General features: G+C 46.1%; 1 protein-coding gene across 4 annotated transcripts in view; it reads left to right on the forward strand.

Moving 5' to 3' along the window:
• The window catches only part of LOC144500649 (MAGUK p55 subfamily member 2-like), a 645,619-nt gene that overhangs the window by 593,334 nt on the left and 33,776 nt on the right, over positions 1-18,509 (forward strand). For all 4 annotated transcript variants that reach the window (XM_078223925.1, XM_078223924.1, XM_078223928.1 and 1 more), the window contains one exon: positions 16,450-16,581. In XM_078223925.1, coding sequence (XP_078080051.1) covers positions 16,450-16,581 — 132 coding nt within the window. The remainder of the gene's footprint in view (positions 1-16,449; positions 16,582-18,509) is intronic.

Genomic DNA, 18,509 nt, shown 5'->3' on the forward strand with positions numbered 1-18,509 from the left:
CTGGCATTGCCCAAGGGGAAACTTTCCTTACCCCCAACCTCGTGCGGGGGGGTTCTCCATGGCCTCTGTTCCCTCCAGTGGGCCGGGTCGCCTGTTCCCTGTTAGTGGAGAGCTGTTGTAAACCCCGCTGGAGGGAACCACTCCTGGTGTGGGAGGGATGGAGACACTAGCAGACCTGTAGACTTCAGTCCTGGGCCCACTAATGGGATGTAAATATTAATTTCAATATTTAAATCAGTTCCGTGCCGATGACTCCAAAAAAGCATTGCCATGGAGACGCGTGGAGGCCGTGACACCCAGTGGGAGCCCGCTAAATGGCCAACCTAGGTGTCTCCCGGCTCGTTGTGCTCCTGGAGCAGCACAGCTGGCTGGGAGAATCGCCCCCCATGGTTGGGTCCTGAGTGTGGAGCTACCATGTTAAAGATATGAGTCTATAAGAAAAGCATTGATTACAAATACTCCTATTTCCTATCAATAAAAAACAACAAAATACCTACTGCTATCAAATGATAAGTTACTGCCCAGCTGTAGCAACACATCCCCAAACCTCTGTGTATCAAGGTGCTCTGCTATGCTTACACTCCCGCACGTACCTATAAAACTGAGTCTAATTCTGTTTTAATTAATAGATCGTATTCTCATTAATTGATTTGGGATTTGCATTCCCTAAGAAGTGAGCAGAGACTTCATGCGTGTTACTTACTGCTGTAAAATTCAAAAGCTGTACTTTATATTGAGTTGCCATTATCTAGAGATTTATACTTCAGAGAAAGTTTGCACTCCCAGCTTCTTTCATCCCTTACAGTTCAGGGCTGCCCCTTACGCTTCAGTGGCAGTAAGGTCTATGCTATTAAGGCGAATTTTGATGTTACCTCATTTTGTTCCGGGTCCACCTTGAGGCTCCTTTCATGTTGGTAGCGAATGCTCTGGAAAGGTCGGTCACAAGCTGACAGAAAGGGGAACGATTAACCAATTGCCACAGTCACATTTGATTTGTCCATTGACACACAGTCGCTTTCAAGATTCGACCTGAGGTTCAGCCTTTTAATATTCAGAGAGCAACCCAGAATCAAAAGTATCAAATTGCCTATTGTACGCAACCAAGTTTCTGAGGCTTTGGATGGTCCTAATGCATGGCAGAACCGCACTTTGAGACTGCAACATGTGTTTGATCTTCATTTATCATATATGTCACGGGCAGCACGATAGCACTGCTGCCTCACAGCGCCAGGGACCCGGGTTCAATTCCAGCATTGGCACTGCCTGTGTGGAGTTTGCACGTTCTCCCCGTGTCTGCGTGGGTTTCCTCCGGGTGCTCCAATTTCCTCCCACTCTCCAAAGATGTGCGGGTTAGGTTGATTGGCCATAGTAAATTACCCCTTAGATTAGTGGGGCAAATACGTGGGGTTACCGGGATATATAGGGCCTGGGTGGGATTGTTGTCAGTGCAGGCTCAAAGGGCCAAATAGACACCTTCTGCACTGCAGGGATTCTGTGATTCTATGTCATGTAGGAGAGACCAAGTCCGGAATTCTCCAATGTCATATGTCTCGCCAGCACTGCCAGTGGGAATGGACAATTTGGTACTCAACCAAATCTCCATTCATAGCAGCGGGACTGTAGAATCTCGCGAATGAGGTCAGAAAATCCCAGCCCATATGTGCTAATGGGTACAAATCTACAGAGGGGTGCAAGAACAGATAGATCCGTGGGTATGTGTGCACAAATCATTGCAGGTGGCAGAGCAAGTTGAGAAAGTGATTGATAAGGCATACAGGATTCGGGGCTTTATAAATAGAGTACAAAAAAACAAGAACATTACAATGAACCTTTATTGAACACTGGTTCAGCCTCAACTGGAGTATTGCATCCAATTCTTGACACCTCACTTTTAGAAGGATATGAAGGCTTCAGGGAGGGTGCAGGAAAAGTATCCTGAGTACAGTTCCAGGGATGAAGATAGTTCTGTGTTATCGGAGAAGCTGGAGATGTTCTTCTTTGGCTCAGGTTGAGAGGACATTTTATAGAGGCAGCAGAATCTAAAGTGACCCGCAAAATCTTAGCACTGTGAGTGGCTGAGCTCTGAAATTGTCTGGCAGGCTGTTGGCTACAGATTCAATTGTGGCTTTCTAAAGGGAATTGAATGAGTACCTGAAGACAAAAACAAAACAATTGCACACTTACAGCAAAAGGACAAGGGAGTGGGACTATTGGATTCCTCTTGCAGAGAAAAGAACCGACGTAGACTCGATTGTTCAAAAGTGCTGCAACCATTTTATGATCCTATTCTGTATATGGGATCAATTCTGTTTGAAAGGAATCTCACGTTAAAAAGTTTATGGATTTCATTAAATGTGTGACTGCAGCTTTGCAAGGTTATTGCACAGGGAAATCTATTGGGTTCAATTGAGGAGCCTCCAAGCATACTGATCTAGGACTGAACCAACTATATGAGTGTCAGCAATCTCAAACGGCATTCATTGCTTGGGGCTCAAGATTGTTAGTAATATGCTTGGAACCCAATGCTTAAAATTGCAGACACCTGGAAGATGTGAACTTGCACCTTTGGGCGCAGTAAGAAGTCTCACAACACCAGGTTAAAGTCCAACAGGTTTATTTGGAATCATGAGCTTTCAGAGTGTTGCTTCTTCATCACTCACCCAATGTTGTGAGACTACTTACTGTGCTCACCCTAGTCCAATGCCGGCATCTCCACATCATCGCATCCTTGGGACAGTGATCAAATATGCATATAAGTGCATATAGCTTTTATTAACAGGGGGTTGGAGTTTAAGAGCTGTGGGGTTATGCTGCAACTGTACAGGACCTTAGTGAGACCACATTTGGAATATTGTGTGCAGTTCTGGTCACCTCACTATAAGAAGGATGTGGAAGCGCTGGAAAGAGTGCAGAGGAGATTTACCAGGATGCTGCCTGGTTTGGAGGGTAGGTCTTATGAGGAAAGGTTGCGGGAGCTAGGGCTGTTCTCTCTGGAGCGGAGGAGGCTGAGGGGAGACTTAATAGAGGTTTATAAAATGATGAAGGGGATAGATAGAGTGAACGTTCAAAGACTATTTCCTCGGGTGGATGGAGCTATTACAAGGGGGCATAACTATAGGGTTCGTGGTGGGAGATACAGGAAGGATATCAGAGGTAGGTTCTTTACGCAGAGAGTGGTTGGGGTGTGGAATGGACTGCCTGCAGTGATAGTGGAGTCAGACACTTTAGGAACATTTAAGCGGTTATTGGATAGGCACATGGAGCACACCAGGATGATAGGGAGTGGGATAGCTTGATCTTGGTTTCAGATAAAGCTCGGCACAACATCGTGGGCCGAAGGGCCTGTTCTGTGCTGTACTGTTCTATGTTCTATGTTCTAAGTGGAATTGAGGTACAGATCGTACAAAGTCTAATAATTGATTGACAGAAAACAGGCTCAAGGGGCTGAATGGCCTAATCCTGATTGTCTGTTGCTGTGCTTCAGATCTTGCATTCCTGGAAGAGTGGTCAATGTTTGGTTAATTCCAGCTTTTGGTAGAGTTATGCCAAGATCAAGCCTCGATGCCCCCATTTTAAAAAACTCACCGAAAGATGATGGCATCGCTGCTAGGCTACCATTTATTGCCCATCCCTAACTGCCCTTGAGAAGGTGGTGGTGAGCTGCCTTCTTGAAATGCTGCAGTCCCTGTTGTGTAGTCACACCCACAGTTAGGGAGGATGTTCCAGGATCCTGACCCAGTGACAAAAGGCATGGCGATACATTTCTAATTCAGGGTGGTAAGTGACTTGGAAGGGAGCATGCAGATGGTGCTGTTCCCATGTGTCTGCTGCCCTTGTCCTTCTGGATGTTAGTAGCTGTGGGGTTGGAAGTTGCTGCCCAAGGAACCTTAGTGAGACAAAAGCCAAATACTGCGGATGCTGGAATCTGAAACAAAAACAGAAAATGCTGGAAAATCTCAGCAGGCCTGACAGCATCAGCGGAGGGAAAATAGAGCCAACGTTTCAAGTCTGGATGGCCCTTCACCAGAGCTGATGTCAGCTCTGAAGAAGGGTCATCCAGACTCGAAACTTTGGCTCTATTCTGTCTCCACAGATGCTGTTAGATCTGCTGAGATTTTCCAGCATTTTCTGTTTCTGATTGTGCCATAGTGAGTTTCTGCAGTGTGTTATCCTGTGTTTTATAACATGCAGCGCTTCTACTTTCATGCAAGAATTCTGGTAAACTCACCTCATGGTGTTAGTATCTATCATGATTCAAGCAGAGTGAAACTTAGTAAATTAGCTGTGTGTATTTTGGGGTGCAAAATGTGAGGCCATTAATCTGGCAGATGTTTGAAAAACCTGCATGAAAGTGTCGATACCTGAAGAGAAACCTACAAGTTTATCTGTGTTGTACAATCAACTGCATAAGACTGTGTGCCTGGAATTGATAAATTTCCCTCACACAACTGACAGCACCAATAAATTATGTTGCGTTGACTTTGCTTTAGTTCTCCAGCCAATTTCCTTCACTGGGTGGTATTTTCCACACCCGCTGCTGCATGTCTTGCGGGAGTGGAGGTGGCCCGCCATTGGCCGGTGGCAGGATCTTCCAGCCCCGCTGCTGTCAACAGGATGTCCCACTGTTCACACCCTCTGTCACCAGGGAACCCAGGGGGGGTGCATCGTTGTCAACAGGACCGGAAGATGCTGCTAGCGGGAACAGCTGGAAAATCCCGCCCAATGTCTTGTCTTAAAACACTTTGTAAAGTTGGTGCAGTTTTTGGAGTTCTCTGATATCAAATTAAGGATAATTATTCAGCTTGTTTTATGTGGGCATTGTCAGCTAGGTCAGTCTTTATTGCCTATCCTTAATTGCCGTTGGGAAGCTGTTGGTGAATCATCTTCTTGAGCCACTGCATCTGTGTATGTACACCCACAGTGCTGTTAGAACAAGAACAAAGAACAAAGAACAATACAGCACAGGAACAGGCCCTTCGGCCCTCCAAGCCCGCGCCGCTCCCCGGTCCAGGATTGAATCCTGAATCCAGGATCCCCGCCCAATTTTCCAGCCTATCTACATCCTAATATCCTATCCACCGAGCTGTCCCTCACAGCTACGATGCTTTGTTCATCACAACCTATTAACTTACCCCCACCCCCCCATTCCAGACCATGTGATCTCCAGGGAGAGGCGAAAACCCAGAGTGAAAACCCCAGGGCCAATATGGGGAAAATAAAATCTGGGAAATTCCTCTCCGACCCCCTGAGGCGATCGAAACGAGTCCAGGAGATCACACTGGCCCTGATCAGAAAATGCTTCCCAACCCTATTCATTTCCACCATCTGAATTCCCTGCCCCCGAGACAGGTTCCCAACTATCCGCAGTCTCGCTCTGTACTGGCACCAGCAAGATGATCATAGAATGAAGCCTTGAAACGAGAAACAAAGAACAATTAGCCCGCGCCGCTCCCTGGTCCAAACTAGACCACTCTTTTGTATCCCTCCATTCCCACTCCGTTCATATAGCTGTCTAGATAAGTCTTAAACGTTCCCAGTGTGTCCGCCTCCACCACCTTGCCCGGCAACACATTCCAGGCCCCCACGACCCTCTGTGTAAAATATGTCCTTCTGATATATGTGTTAAACCTCCCCCCCTTCACCTTGAACCTATGACCCCTCGTGAACGTCACCACCGACCCGGGGAAAAGCTTCCCACCGTTCACCCTATCTATGCCTTTCATAATTTTATACACCTCTATTAAGTCTCCCCTCATCCTCCGTCTTTCCAAGGAGAACAACCCCAGTTTCCCCAATCTCTCCTCATAACCAAGCCCCTCCATACCAGGCAACACCCTGGTAAACCTCCTCTGTACTCTCTCCAAAGCCTCCACGTCCTTCTGGTAGTGTGGCGACCAGAACTGGACGCAGTATTCCAAATGCGGCCAAACCAACGTTCTATACATCTGCAACATCAGACCCCAACTCTTATACTCTATGCCCCGTCCTATAAAGGCAAGCATGCCATATGCCTTCTTCACCACCTTCTCCACCTGTGACGTCACCTTCAAAGATCTATGGACTTGCACACCCAGGTCCCTCTGTGTCTCTACACCCTTTATGGTTCTTCCATTTATCGTGTAGCTCCTCCCTACATTATTCCCACCAAAATGCATCACTTCGCATTTATCAGGATTGAACTCCATCTACCATTTCTTTGCCCAAATTTCCAGCCTATCTATATCCTTCTGTAGCCTCTGACAATGTTCCTCACTATCTGCAAGTCCTGCCAGTTTTGTGTCGTCCGCAAACTTACTGATCACCCCAGTTACTCCTTCTTCCAGATCATTTATATAAATCACAAACAGCAGAGGTCCCAATACAGAGCCCTGCGGAACACCACTAGTCACAGGCCTCCAGCCGGAAAAAGACCCTTCCACTACCACCCTCTGTCTTCTATGACCAAGCCAGTTCTCCACCCATCTAGCCACCTCCCCCTTTATCCCGGCTAGGGAGGTAGTTCCAGGATTTTAACCCAGCAACAGTGTAGGAACAGTGATATAGTTCCAAGGCAGGATGTTGTGTGATTTGGAAGGAAACTTCCAGGTGGTGGTGTTTCCATGCATTTGTTGCCCTTGTCCCTTCTAAGGCTAAAGGTTTTGAAGGTAATGTCATAGAATCCCTACAGTGCAGAAGGAGGCCATTTGGCCCATTGAGTCTGCACCGACGACAATCCCACCCAAGCCCTATCCCTCTAACCCCATGTATTTACCCTGCTAATCCCCCTCACACTAAAGGGCAAGTTTAGCATGGCCAATCAACATTATACACACATCTTTGGACTGTGGGCGGAAACCAGAGCACCCGGAGGAAACCCACGCAGACACGGGGAGAACGTGCAAACTCCACACAGACAGTGACCTAAGCCGGGAATCGAACCCGGGGTCCCTGTCGCTGTGAGGCAGCAGCGCTGACCACTGTGCTACCGTGGTGTGGTGATCCTCAGGTTAAATCGCCACTAGTCAGCTCTCAGAGTGCAGAGCAGCCTATGGCCATCTGGGACTAAGGCAACTTTACCTTCACTTTCACCTGGAGGAGTTAGGCATATTGGAGAGTAACTTCCTGATTTCCTCAGTTAGCTGTTCACCGAAAGATGCTGTTTTATTTACACGTTAATAACATTGAATGGTGTTAACCTCACAATAATCAATCCTTCTGCTGTCATGTAGTGTAATTTGATCTGTTCAGGATTTTATTACCAGCACTGTTCATTGTGATTTGCGTTGCAGTTAAATGCACTTGTATTCAGCATTTTATATTCTGACATGGTAATAAATTTCCATGGCCGCACACGTCTAATGCATGTTAGAGTAAATGCATTAATTAATAGCTCATTACTGCTTATTGTAAAACAACTTTTAATTTTATACTTGGATTAAGTGCATCAATAACTGCAGGCTGGTGGGCCACTGATGAGAAGTAAACCTCTGATCAGATTGAGTTTCTGATGCACAATAGCAGCTCCTAGTGGCCGTTATTCAAATACCAACAACATGGACAAGGACTCATCTGAACAGCTTTACATTGAAAGACAGGAATATTATTAAACCTTTTTTAATTGCGTCAGGCAAATTCCAGTGCAATTTATTTAAAATGGATTTTCCTGATCCCAGTTGACGATGAATATTTATTCTATTCTTTCACTGGATGTTGATAATCCAAAGTGGTTAGCACTGCTGCCTCACAGCGCCAGGGACCCGGGTTCGATTCCCGGTTTGGGTCACTGATTGGGTGGAGTTTGCACGTTCTCCCCGTGTGTGTGTGTGTGTGCGTTTCCTCCGGGTGCTCCGGTTTCCTCCCAGTCCAAAGATGTTACAGGTTAGGTGGATTGGCCATGCTAAATTGACCCTTAGTGCCAGGGGGATGAACAGGGTAAATACGTGGGTTAAGGGGATAGGGCCTGGGTGGGATTTGTGATCGGTGCAGACTCGATGGGCCAAATGGCCTCCTTCTGCACTGTAGGGATTCTATTCTATGATGTGCAGGTTAGGTGGATTGGCCATGCTAAAATTGTCCCTTAGTGTCAGGGGGATTAGCAGGGTAAATACGTGGGGTTACGGGGACTGTGGCTGGGGAGGTTTGTTGTCGGTACAGGCTTGATGGGCCGTATGGTCTCCTTCTGCACTGTAGGGATTCTATGATTGCTGGCATGGTGTGCATTTATTGCTCATTTCTCACTGCTCTTGAGAAGGTGATTGCGACAGTCCTTGAGGTGTGGGTGCACCCATAGTGCTGTCAGGACGGGAACTCCAGGTTTTTAACCCAATGACAGTGAAGCCATTGATGGGTAGTTAAGGGGTGCGGGATTCATATTTGTTGCATTAGTAGCCGACTTCCCTCTTTCCTGCTCTACCGGCTGCTTCTGGCATGGCCCATGCATGGGGGAAGAAATTTCCAACCTCTTGGGGCCCAAGAAACTTAAACCATTGTTGTGTTTCCATCAGTAGGAGAGATTAGGATCCGAGGGAACAGCATCAGAATAAAGAGACGACCTGTTAGAACCGAGATGAGGAGGAATTTCTTCAGCCAGAGGATGGTGGATATATGGAATTCATTGCCACAGAAGGCTGTGGAGGCCAGGTCACTGAGTGCATTTAAGACAGAGATAGATAGGTGCTTGATTGGTAAGGGGATCAAAGGTAATGGGGAAAAGGTAGGAGAATGGGGTTGGGAAACATAGCAACCATGATTGAATGGCGGAGCAGACTCAATGGTCTGAATGGTCTAATTCTGCTCCTATATCTTATGGTGCCCAACTGAGGAGATTGAATAGAAGGGAGCCAGTTCACCCCTTCTCACCTGGTCAAAATAAAAACATGCTGTCTGCCTCAAGCTGACATGGGCACACCGGGTGGTGAACTGTGACCCCTGCATCTGAAACAGGGCGCTTCAATTTTTAAGCCCAAGTAGTTCTGACCTCCATTGGTCCTCGCACAATTGTCTTGGTGGGAGAATGGAAGGGAATAGACTTGTGCTTACAACACTTTGGCCTGTTTCCAACTGCATATAGCAAACCCGGAAAAAAGAAAGAGGGGTTGAAGGGGTAGGGTCAGAAAATATAGTGAGCTGTTCAAAGGACCATTGACTTTGACCACACCAGAAAATTCCTCCAGCAAGGAAGGCCGTAAAATTCCACATGTGATTATTATATTTAGATTACATTTTAAATCCTTCTTCCTGTTCGGTAGGTTCTAACGTCCTTCTTACTATGATGGCAATGCTGGTATTCACAGTCTGTAAGTTAACACTTAACTGTTGACAAAATAGTAAGGCCAAAAACAAAGGTTGGCATTCTTCCATAAGGGACTAAGATTGTGTGTTGGGCTTGGGACAAGGAGTGTTCACTGCCGTGGAGAATGACAGGAAACCAAGTCGTATCTTCTGTCCCCGGCGTAATTAATTATGTGTCCGGGGAATTTTCTTCCATGGCGGGACGGGCTTAATGGTGTGTCCGGGTGCCATATTTAAAAGGCGCCCGACATTACTGATCCACCAATGAAGGAAGAAGATGGACATCCTGGAACACTCTGAGGCTGGAACATGGACTTCCTCGAAGATACTGAAGCTGGAAAATCCATCTTATAGATGGTACCCTACCCACTGCTCCAAGGTTCCAGGACTGCTCCTGGCCCCCATCCCAAACTTTAGAGACAGCCCCAGGCTTTCTTCAGGTAAGTCCCTGCACACCATGTTGGTCCAGACGTGTTCTGGAACAGCATGCTTTTCTGTTGGAAGGGAGGGTTCCAGTCTCCGAATGAGCAAGTCAGTTTTAGGCCAGCCTGCAGCGGGATTCCCGATCTGCCATGATGGGCAGCACTGGAAGATCACGCTATAATTTTGCGCCAACGTGAACCCGATTTCTGGTCCTCCCACCGAATTCTCCTCCTCGCGTGCCCGCCATTGAACCTGCCAGTGGGACATGGGAGAATTCCGCCCAGAGTGTGAGAGTTTTTTTTGCTGAGCACTTCACGTTCTAGGTCACTGGACAGTGGTGGAGCTTCGCTCGGTCAAAATACCAAAGTGGAGAAAGGTGACATTGACTGAACCAGTGCGAGTGAGTGGGGAATTTTAAAGCGAATTCTGCCCCAAACCAATTGAGGTTGTGCTTTGCGTGATCATTTGCACTGGTCCACGATGCAATTTGACCAAATCAGACACATCCAGAAAATCAACTCCCCTTGCCAAAGCAAAATTGTGAAATTCCGATGCTAATTCTGTTGGTTTAGGAAACAGTGCTCACTTTTTGTTCGTTCATTCGTGTGAGCGTCGCTGGCTGGGCCAGCATTTATTGTCCAACCCAGGGGCCATTTAAGAATCAGCCACATTGCTGTAGCTCTGAAGTCATATAAGAAGAACAAGAAAATTACAGCACAGGAACAGGCCCTTCCGCCCTCCAAGCCTGCACCGACCATGTTGCCTGACTGAACTAAAACCCCTTCCGGGGACCATACCCCTCTATTCCCATCCTATTCATGTACTTGTCCAGACAAATACCCTTAAAAGTCACGATCTTATCTCCTTCCACTACCTCCCCCAGCAGCGAGTTCCAGGCACCCACCACCCTCTGTGTAAAAAACTTGCCTCGTTGACCCGACGACACCAGATTTCTTTCCCTAAAGGATATTAGTGAATCAGGTGGGTTTTTGCGACCATCGACAATGGGTTAATGGCCACCATTAGACTTTTAATTCCAGATTTTTTATTGAATTCGAATTTCACCATCTGCCTTGGTGGGATATGAACCAGGGTCCCCAGAGCGTTGCCCTGAGTCTCTGGATTACTCTTCTAGCGACAAATCCACTGTGCAACTGCAAAATTGATTGATATATACCAATGATTAAATATTATTCATATTACTCAATGGGGGCTTTTAAATTCATTCTTAGTGTTTTTAAATCAACTTGCTTACAGGTGGAGCTCAGTCAAACTTATTAAAATGTTTAACTCTGCTGATCGTCCCATTTTAGCTGTTTAATAAAACAGCACCTCCCTAAACCACACCGAGCAATACTTTGTAATGGGAAGAATGAAAGGAAAAAACCACATTTGTTTATAATGCTGGTTCGTGGAAGTTTTGCATATAACATGCAAATACATTCGAACAGGAACTTGAAGCATCACCAACATGATGCAATTATCAGCTTTTTATCTGTGCAATGTGCGTGTGTGTAAGGTGTTCACGATTCAAATTGATAAGTATATAAGCTTAAGACAGTGTCGGAATACCTGTGACTGTTCAGCATAGAAGTTTTGAAGTTTATTTGTTAGTGCCACAAGTAGGCTTACATTAACACTGCAGTGAAGTTACTGGGAAAATCCCCCAGTCGCCACACTCTGGTGCCTGTTCAGCTACACTGAGAGAGAACACTGAGAGGTGCATGGCCAATGCACCTAACCAGCACGTCTTTCAGACTGTGGGAAGAAACCGGAGCACCTGGAGGAAACCCAGGCAGACACGGGGAGAACGTGCAGAATGCACACAGTCACCCAAGTGGGGATTCGAACCTGGGTCCCTGGAGCTGTGAGGCAGCAGTGCTAACCACTGTGCCACCGTGCTGCCCAATGGACAACACTGGTGCAGAATGTTGACTACAGCACAAATGATTGCAATGTAAAATTCCGGTGCTAGTATTTAACTTGATTGCCGTACGTTGATTCCAAGGGTCAACCTGCCATAACATGCTGTGGTGGTGAATAATACAGAGTGGGAGTGGGAAGGTGTAGGTGGTTGGAGGGGTGCAGATGGGGATGGGGCAGGAGGTGCAGATGGGGGTGGGGTGGAAGGTGCGGATGGGGGTGAGGTGGGAGGTGCGGATGGAGGTGGGTGGGGTTGTGAATGGCTCACCCCCCTCCCCGCGCAGAAACAAAGTCAGTGTGCCGACAACATGCTCTACGTCAACACGTCCCTCACTGACCCACTGTGAGATGGCGAAACAAGGGCCAAGTGGGAACTTTCACCCCTCACTGGGGAGGGTCTCTCACTTCCCGCAGCTGCTGGACAATCCGATTGGCCAACAGCCCCCATCAGACCCAGCAGCTCCAAGAGTGTGCCATGTGCTGGGACTGCGGGAGAGGAAAGCAGGAGGCCCATGGGTCCCCGGGGCTGGTGAGTCTGGAGTCTTGGGCAGGGAGCATTTGGGGAAGTCACGGCGGGGCAAGGGCCGGCATCAGGAAATCCTGCTGGCAAAACCATCCTCCGTCTCATCTCCACACATCATTAAACATTACGAGAAGTTCCGTGGAAGACTTTGACTAGGTGATCCAGTTTGTTCACTTTGTTTTGAATCATCAAATACGCTGTCATTAAAATAATAAGAGGAATTTGCAGAGCTCAGGATGGAGCGAGTACTGAAATTGAATTTTGCCTCTGGACATATTTTGGTTGCTTGCGGGACAAGAATATCCATCCACTTCAAATCCCGCTGTAGCAGTATTCCTACCATTTCCCACAACCGATCTGTGCGAGATAGTGTTCTCAGCACTGGCTTATTAAAAACAAAAGAAGGCAGTGCCTGTCAGTGGAACAAGAGCTGCGATTTGCTCTGTTTTTAGTTTCTGTCTGGAGTAAGAGACTCTGCTCACAGAGACAGGCCCAGGTGTCACATTAACTTTGTCGGAATTTCCTTCATTTAAGAACTTGCGCATTGAGAAATTCAAACTTTAAAAAAAATGGAAAACAATTGAAATCTTTAATCGGAAACATTTTTAAATTATAAACTTTTACAATAAAGAATATTGGCCGGAATTTTTCTCCAACCGTTCCAGCCAGTGGGAGTCTTCGGTCCCGCCGTCTGCGTACCCTCGTCCGTGGGTCTCCCGGTGATGTGGGGTGACATAAATGGGAAATTGCATTGACAGCAGCAGTACCAGAGAATCCCGCCACCAGCGAACGGCACTTCGCCGCCTGCCGCCACGCAGCTGGGTGGCCGGAGAATCTCACCCGTCATATTTAACATACAAGTCATAGAATCCCTACAGTGCAGAAGGAGGCCACCCGGCCCATCAAATCAACACCGATCACAATCCCAACCAGGCCCCATTCCCGTAACCCCACATATTTACCCTGCTGATCCCCTGATACTAGGGGCAATTTAGCCTGGCCAATCAACTTAATCCACACATCTTTTGACTGTGGGAGGAAACCGGAGCACCTGGAGGAAACCCACGCAGACACGGGGAGAATGTGCAAACTCCACACAGACAGTCACCCGAGGCCAGAATTGAACCCGAGTCCCTGGCACTGTGAGGCAGCAGTGCTAACCACTGTGCCACCGTGCCGCCCTAACTGGTGATAAGTGAAAAAGAAGTATGATAAAATAGATGAGTAGATGAAACGAAACAAAATAAATGGAAATGGAGTGAAGGTGGAGGAGAGAGTTCATCCTCTGAAGTTGTTGAACTCGATGTTCAGTCCAGAAGGCTGTAAAGTGCCCAATCGGAAGATAAGAACATAAGAACTAGGAGCAGGAGTAGGCCGTCTGGCCCCTCGAGCCTGCTCCGCCATTCAATAAGATCATGGCCGATCTTTTCGTGGACTCAGCTCCACTTACCCGCTCGCTCACCATAACCCTTAATTCCTTTACTGTTCAAAAATTTATCTATCCTTACCTTAAAAACATTCAATGAGGTAGCCTCAACTGCTTCACTGGGCAGGGAATTCCACAGATTCACAACCCTTTGTATGAAGAAGCTCCTCCTCAACTCAGTCCTAAATCTGCTCCCCCTTATTTTGAGGCCATGCCCCCTAGTTCTAGTTTCACCCACCAGTGGAAACAACTTCCCTGCTTCTATCTTATCTATTCCTTTCATAATCTTATATGTTTCGATAAGATCTCCCCTCATGAAATGCTGTTCTTCCAGTTTGCATTGGGGTTCGCTGGAACATTGCAAAAGACCAAGGATGGACATGTGGGCAGGAGAGCAGTGTTACGTGGCAAGCAACATTTCATCTCATTCATCCATTTTATCATCCTTCTTTTTCACTTCACGTACCAACCGACTCAAGAACAGCTTCTTCCCTGCTGCCATCAGACTTTTGAATGGACCTACCTTGCACTAAGTTGATCTTTCTCTACACCCTAACTGTGACTGTAACACTACATTCTGCGCTCTCTCCTTTCCTTCTCTATGAATGAAGTGCTTTGTCTGTATAGCGCGCAAGAAACAATATTTTTCACTATATACTAATACATGTGACAATAATAAATCAAATCAAATCCCTTAGTGTCCAAAGATATGTAGGTTAGGTGGATTAGCTACGGTAAATGGGCAGGGTTACAGGGATAGGGTGGGGTGGGACTGGGTAAGATACTCTTTCAGAGAGTCGGTGCAGACTCGATGGGTTGAATGACCTCTTTCTGCACTGTAGGGATCTATGATTCTGTGTTTCTATGTACATCTCAGTACCCTACATAAGGTTGTACTTCTGTTCTCCACCAGATGACAGTCTCTTTGTTGTATGACATTGCATTAATTACACCAGTGTCAGATGCTCCTGCTGTTAACACTTTACACACCTCTTGTCAATCACTTATGAAAGTTTCAACCTCTTTGTTCTGGTAACATGCTTCTGAATATTTTTTACCCTTCCCAGTGCCTAATCCTTCGATAGTATAAAAAGCAGAGTTGTGCATAGCTCTCTGAGTGTAGTCTAACCAAGGTTCTATACAAGTCCAACACAACTTCATTGCTTTTCTATCCAATGCCTGTAGAATTAAACTCCAATTAAACTTGTTTTCATTTTTAATGGTCTTTTTACTTCATTCTTTCCTGCTGTGATTCTGGTCAGTCGACTTGTCCGAATCCGTTTCTGTGCTTGGTGTTAAAGTTTGTTTGATCATGCTCCTGTGAAGCACCATGGGGTGTTTTACAATGTTGAAGACACTAGAATAGCAAGTTGTTATTGAAGAAAATATTAGCATAATTACCTTCCCAATCAAGTTTCCGCCCTTGCCACAGCATTGAAATAACCCTAATCAATGTCACAAATAATAGCCTGCGTGATTAAATGAGATGCACTATCCCTCCTCCTTAACCAGTCTGCAGCCCTTGACACAGTCGGTTACACCATCCTCCTGCGATGCCTCTCCCTAGATGTTCAGTGGGTTGGAATGCCCTCTCTGCTCACAGCTAGATACATCCACCCACACCCACCAAAAGTTTCCTCCTTCCACCATACATCATTACCCCTGAGTTGCACGAAGGAATAATTCTTGGCTCCCTCCCACTTCTCATCTACACACTGACTGTCAAGCAATGTCATCCAAAACACAATGTCAGGCTCCACATGTAGCTACTGACACTTGGCTCTGTCTCTCGCTGCCTTGCCACACTGCTTGCCTCATCTATGTTATTAGATAAGCATAAATTTCCTCCAATGTTTCAATAAGCTTTTTTATCTATTTGTTCACTGGATGTGGGCTTCTCTGGGTAGGCCAGCATTTATTGTTCATCTCTAATTGCCCTCTTGAATGTGATGGTGAGCTGCCTTCTTCGATGGCTGGAGTCTATGTGATGTAGGTACACCCACAGTGTTGTTAGGGAGGGAGTTCCAGGATTTTGGCCCAACCACAGTGAAAGAATGGTGATATAGCTCCAAGTCAAAAAAAAAAGAATAGCACTGAAAAGATATGGAAGTCAGTGTTTTCCATTCCTGTCACTGATCGCATCCCCACACTCTGACTATTGTTTCAGGTTGCAGCAGACCGTTTGCAACCTCAGTGCCCTGTTCGATCATGAGCTAAGATTTTGACCCTGTTTCCTTTCCATCATACTATTTTAAACCTCTAATATCACCAGTCTCTGCCTCAACTCCAGCTGCTGTAACTCTCAACCATGCTGCTGTGATTTCCAGACCCTTCTGTGATCCTGCCAGCATCCCATCTTCCAGCCTTTATAGACTTCAACTCAAATAGAACCCTATCTCACACCAAGTCATGTTCATCTGTCACCCTGTGTTTGTTGATCTACCTTGACTCCTCGCTCTCAATTTTATAGTTCTTACCCTCGTATTCAGGTCCCTCCAAGGTATCACTCCTCACTATATTTGTAGCTGTCTCTAGCCCAAAAAAGCCCTATTTTCTTTTTACTCTGACTTCTCGTGCACCCCTGGCTTCCTTCATGTCGCTATGGGAAGCTGTGCCTTTAGTTGTTTAACCTCTCCATTTCTCCCCCTTCCTTTTCTTCTTCCTGAAAACCCACCTTTTCGACCAAGCCATTGGTCACCTGTCCCAATAGCTTATTATGTGGCTTAGTGTTAAAATTTGTTCGGATTACACTCTTAACGAACTGTTTTACTATGCCAGAGGGACTATATCAACTGTTACTGCAACGCCATCCATTTGAAATGCTTGTTTAAGAGTCTGTTATTGGAGTAAAAGTAACTTTGTGACACATTTTTAAACCTTGCAGGTGTTTGTGAAGTGCCATTTTGAGTATGAACCTGTCAACGATAACCTGATCCCATGCAAAGAAGCTGGCTTGAAGTTTACAAGTGGTGATATATTACAGATTGTGAATCAAGAGGACCTTAACTGGTGGCAGGTAAGTGTCGTAGGGTATGTGGATGCTGGAATCTGAAACAAAAATAGAAAATGCTGGAAAATCTCCTCAGGCCTGACAGCATCTGTGGAGAGAGGACAGAGCCAACCGTTCATCGCTTCTGTTGAAGGGTCATCCAGACTCCGAAGGATCATCCAGACTCGAAACATTAGCTCTGTTCTCTCTCCAGAGATGCTGACAGAAGTGTTGTAGGGTGTTGGATACCGTTTGCTTGGTCTTATTGAAGTCTGCGTAGTCTTAAATAGGTTAACTGTATGTATTGATGAACTACAAGAACTATATACATATACGCTATAGATGATTCATGCTAGGAGTTGTCTCCAGGCTTGCATGCTGTCTTCAATAAGTCCATAGCTCCCTAAAAGTGGCCACTCAAGTAGATAGGGTGGCAAAGAAGGCATATGGTATTCTTGCCTTTATTGGTCGAGGCATTGAGTACATGTGTCAGGATGTCATGTGTGAGCTTTATAAAACTTTGGTTAGGCTACACTGAGAGTATTGCATTCGATTCTGGTCATCACATTACAGGAAGGATGTGGAGGCTTTAGAGAGGGTGTAGAAGAGGTTTACCAGGATGCTGCCTGGATTGGAGGGTATGAGTTATAAGGAGAGGCTGGACAAACTAGGGTTGTTTTCTCTGGAGCGACGGAGGCTGAGGGGAGACTTGATAGAAAGTCCATAAAATTATGAGAGATAGATAGGGTTGACAGTCAGAATCTTTTCTGACAAGAATTGAAATGTCTAATACAAGGGGGCAAGCACTCAAGGTGAGAGGAGATGTGAGGGGCAAGTTCTTTACACAGAGAGTGGTAGGTGGGGAGGCAATGGCCTAGTGGTATTATCACTAGACTATTAATGCAGAAACTCAGCTAATGGGGACCCGGGTTCGAATCTCGCCACGGCAGATGGTGGAATTTGAAAAAATGTCTGGAATTAAAGATCTACTGATGACCATGAAACCATTGTCGATTGTCGTAAAAACCCATCTGGTTCACTAATGTCCTTTAGGGAAGGAAATCTGCCGTCCTTACCTGGTCTGACCTGCATATGAGTCCAGAGCCACAACAATGGGGTTGACTCTCAATTGCCCAGTGAACAAGGGCAACTAAGGATGGGCAATAAATGCTGGTCAGCTAGCAACACCCAATACCCATGAATGAATAAAAAAGGTGCAGGCAGATACGATAGGGACATTTAAGGGGCTTTTAGATAAGCACATGAGTATGCAAGGAATAGAGGGATGTGGACCAAGGGCAGGCCGAAGGGCCTGTTCTATGTTCGAACATTAGACTGACTCTTGGCAAGGGTCATGCTTTCAATTACATCACCATGTGGGCGGTACTCTACTCAATCCCATGTTAACCCTATATGTAAGAAGTTTAACAACACCAGGTTAAAGTCCAACAGGTTTATTTGGTAGCAAAAGCCACACAAGCTTTCGGAGCTCTTAGCCCCTTCTTCACCTGAAGAAGGGGCTAAGAGCTCCGAAAGCTTGTGTGGCTTTTGCTACCAAATAAACCTGTTGGACTTTAACCTGGTGTTGTTAAACTTCTTACTGTGTTTACCCCAGTCCAACGCCGGCATCTCCACATCATGAACCCTATATGTGCCAGACCCTTTTAGGCACAGTCACTGCGTTTGCTAACTTGTTGTGCTACTGGCACAACCCCTTCCGCATGGGTTGAATTTCACTTGAATAGCATTGATCCTACAGGCAGATTTTGCTGCTTATTTTATTTAGAGCCGTTTTGTTCCGGTTTCAGAACGTTGACACTCATTGGCTTTGCAGCAACATAAACGTGGCTGTTACTTCCAAGTTGCTCTGAGAACATTTCAAATAATTATGGCATGAGGATTAAAACCAGCTTGTGTTTTTCACCCTTTGTTACAAAGAAAGCAACAAAACACCT

The sequence above is a fragment of the Mustelus asterias genome, chromosome 11 (assembly GCF_964213995.1).
Source record: "Mustelus asterias chromosome 11, sMusAst1.hap1.1, whole genome shotgun sequence".
NCBI classification, from domain to species: Eukaryota; Metazoa; Chordata; class Chondrichthyes; order Carcharhiniformes; family Triakidae; genus Mustelus; species Mustelus asterias.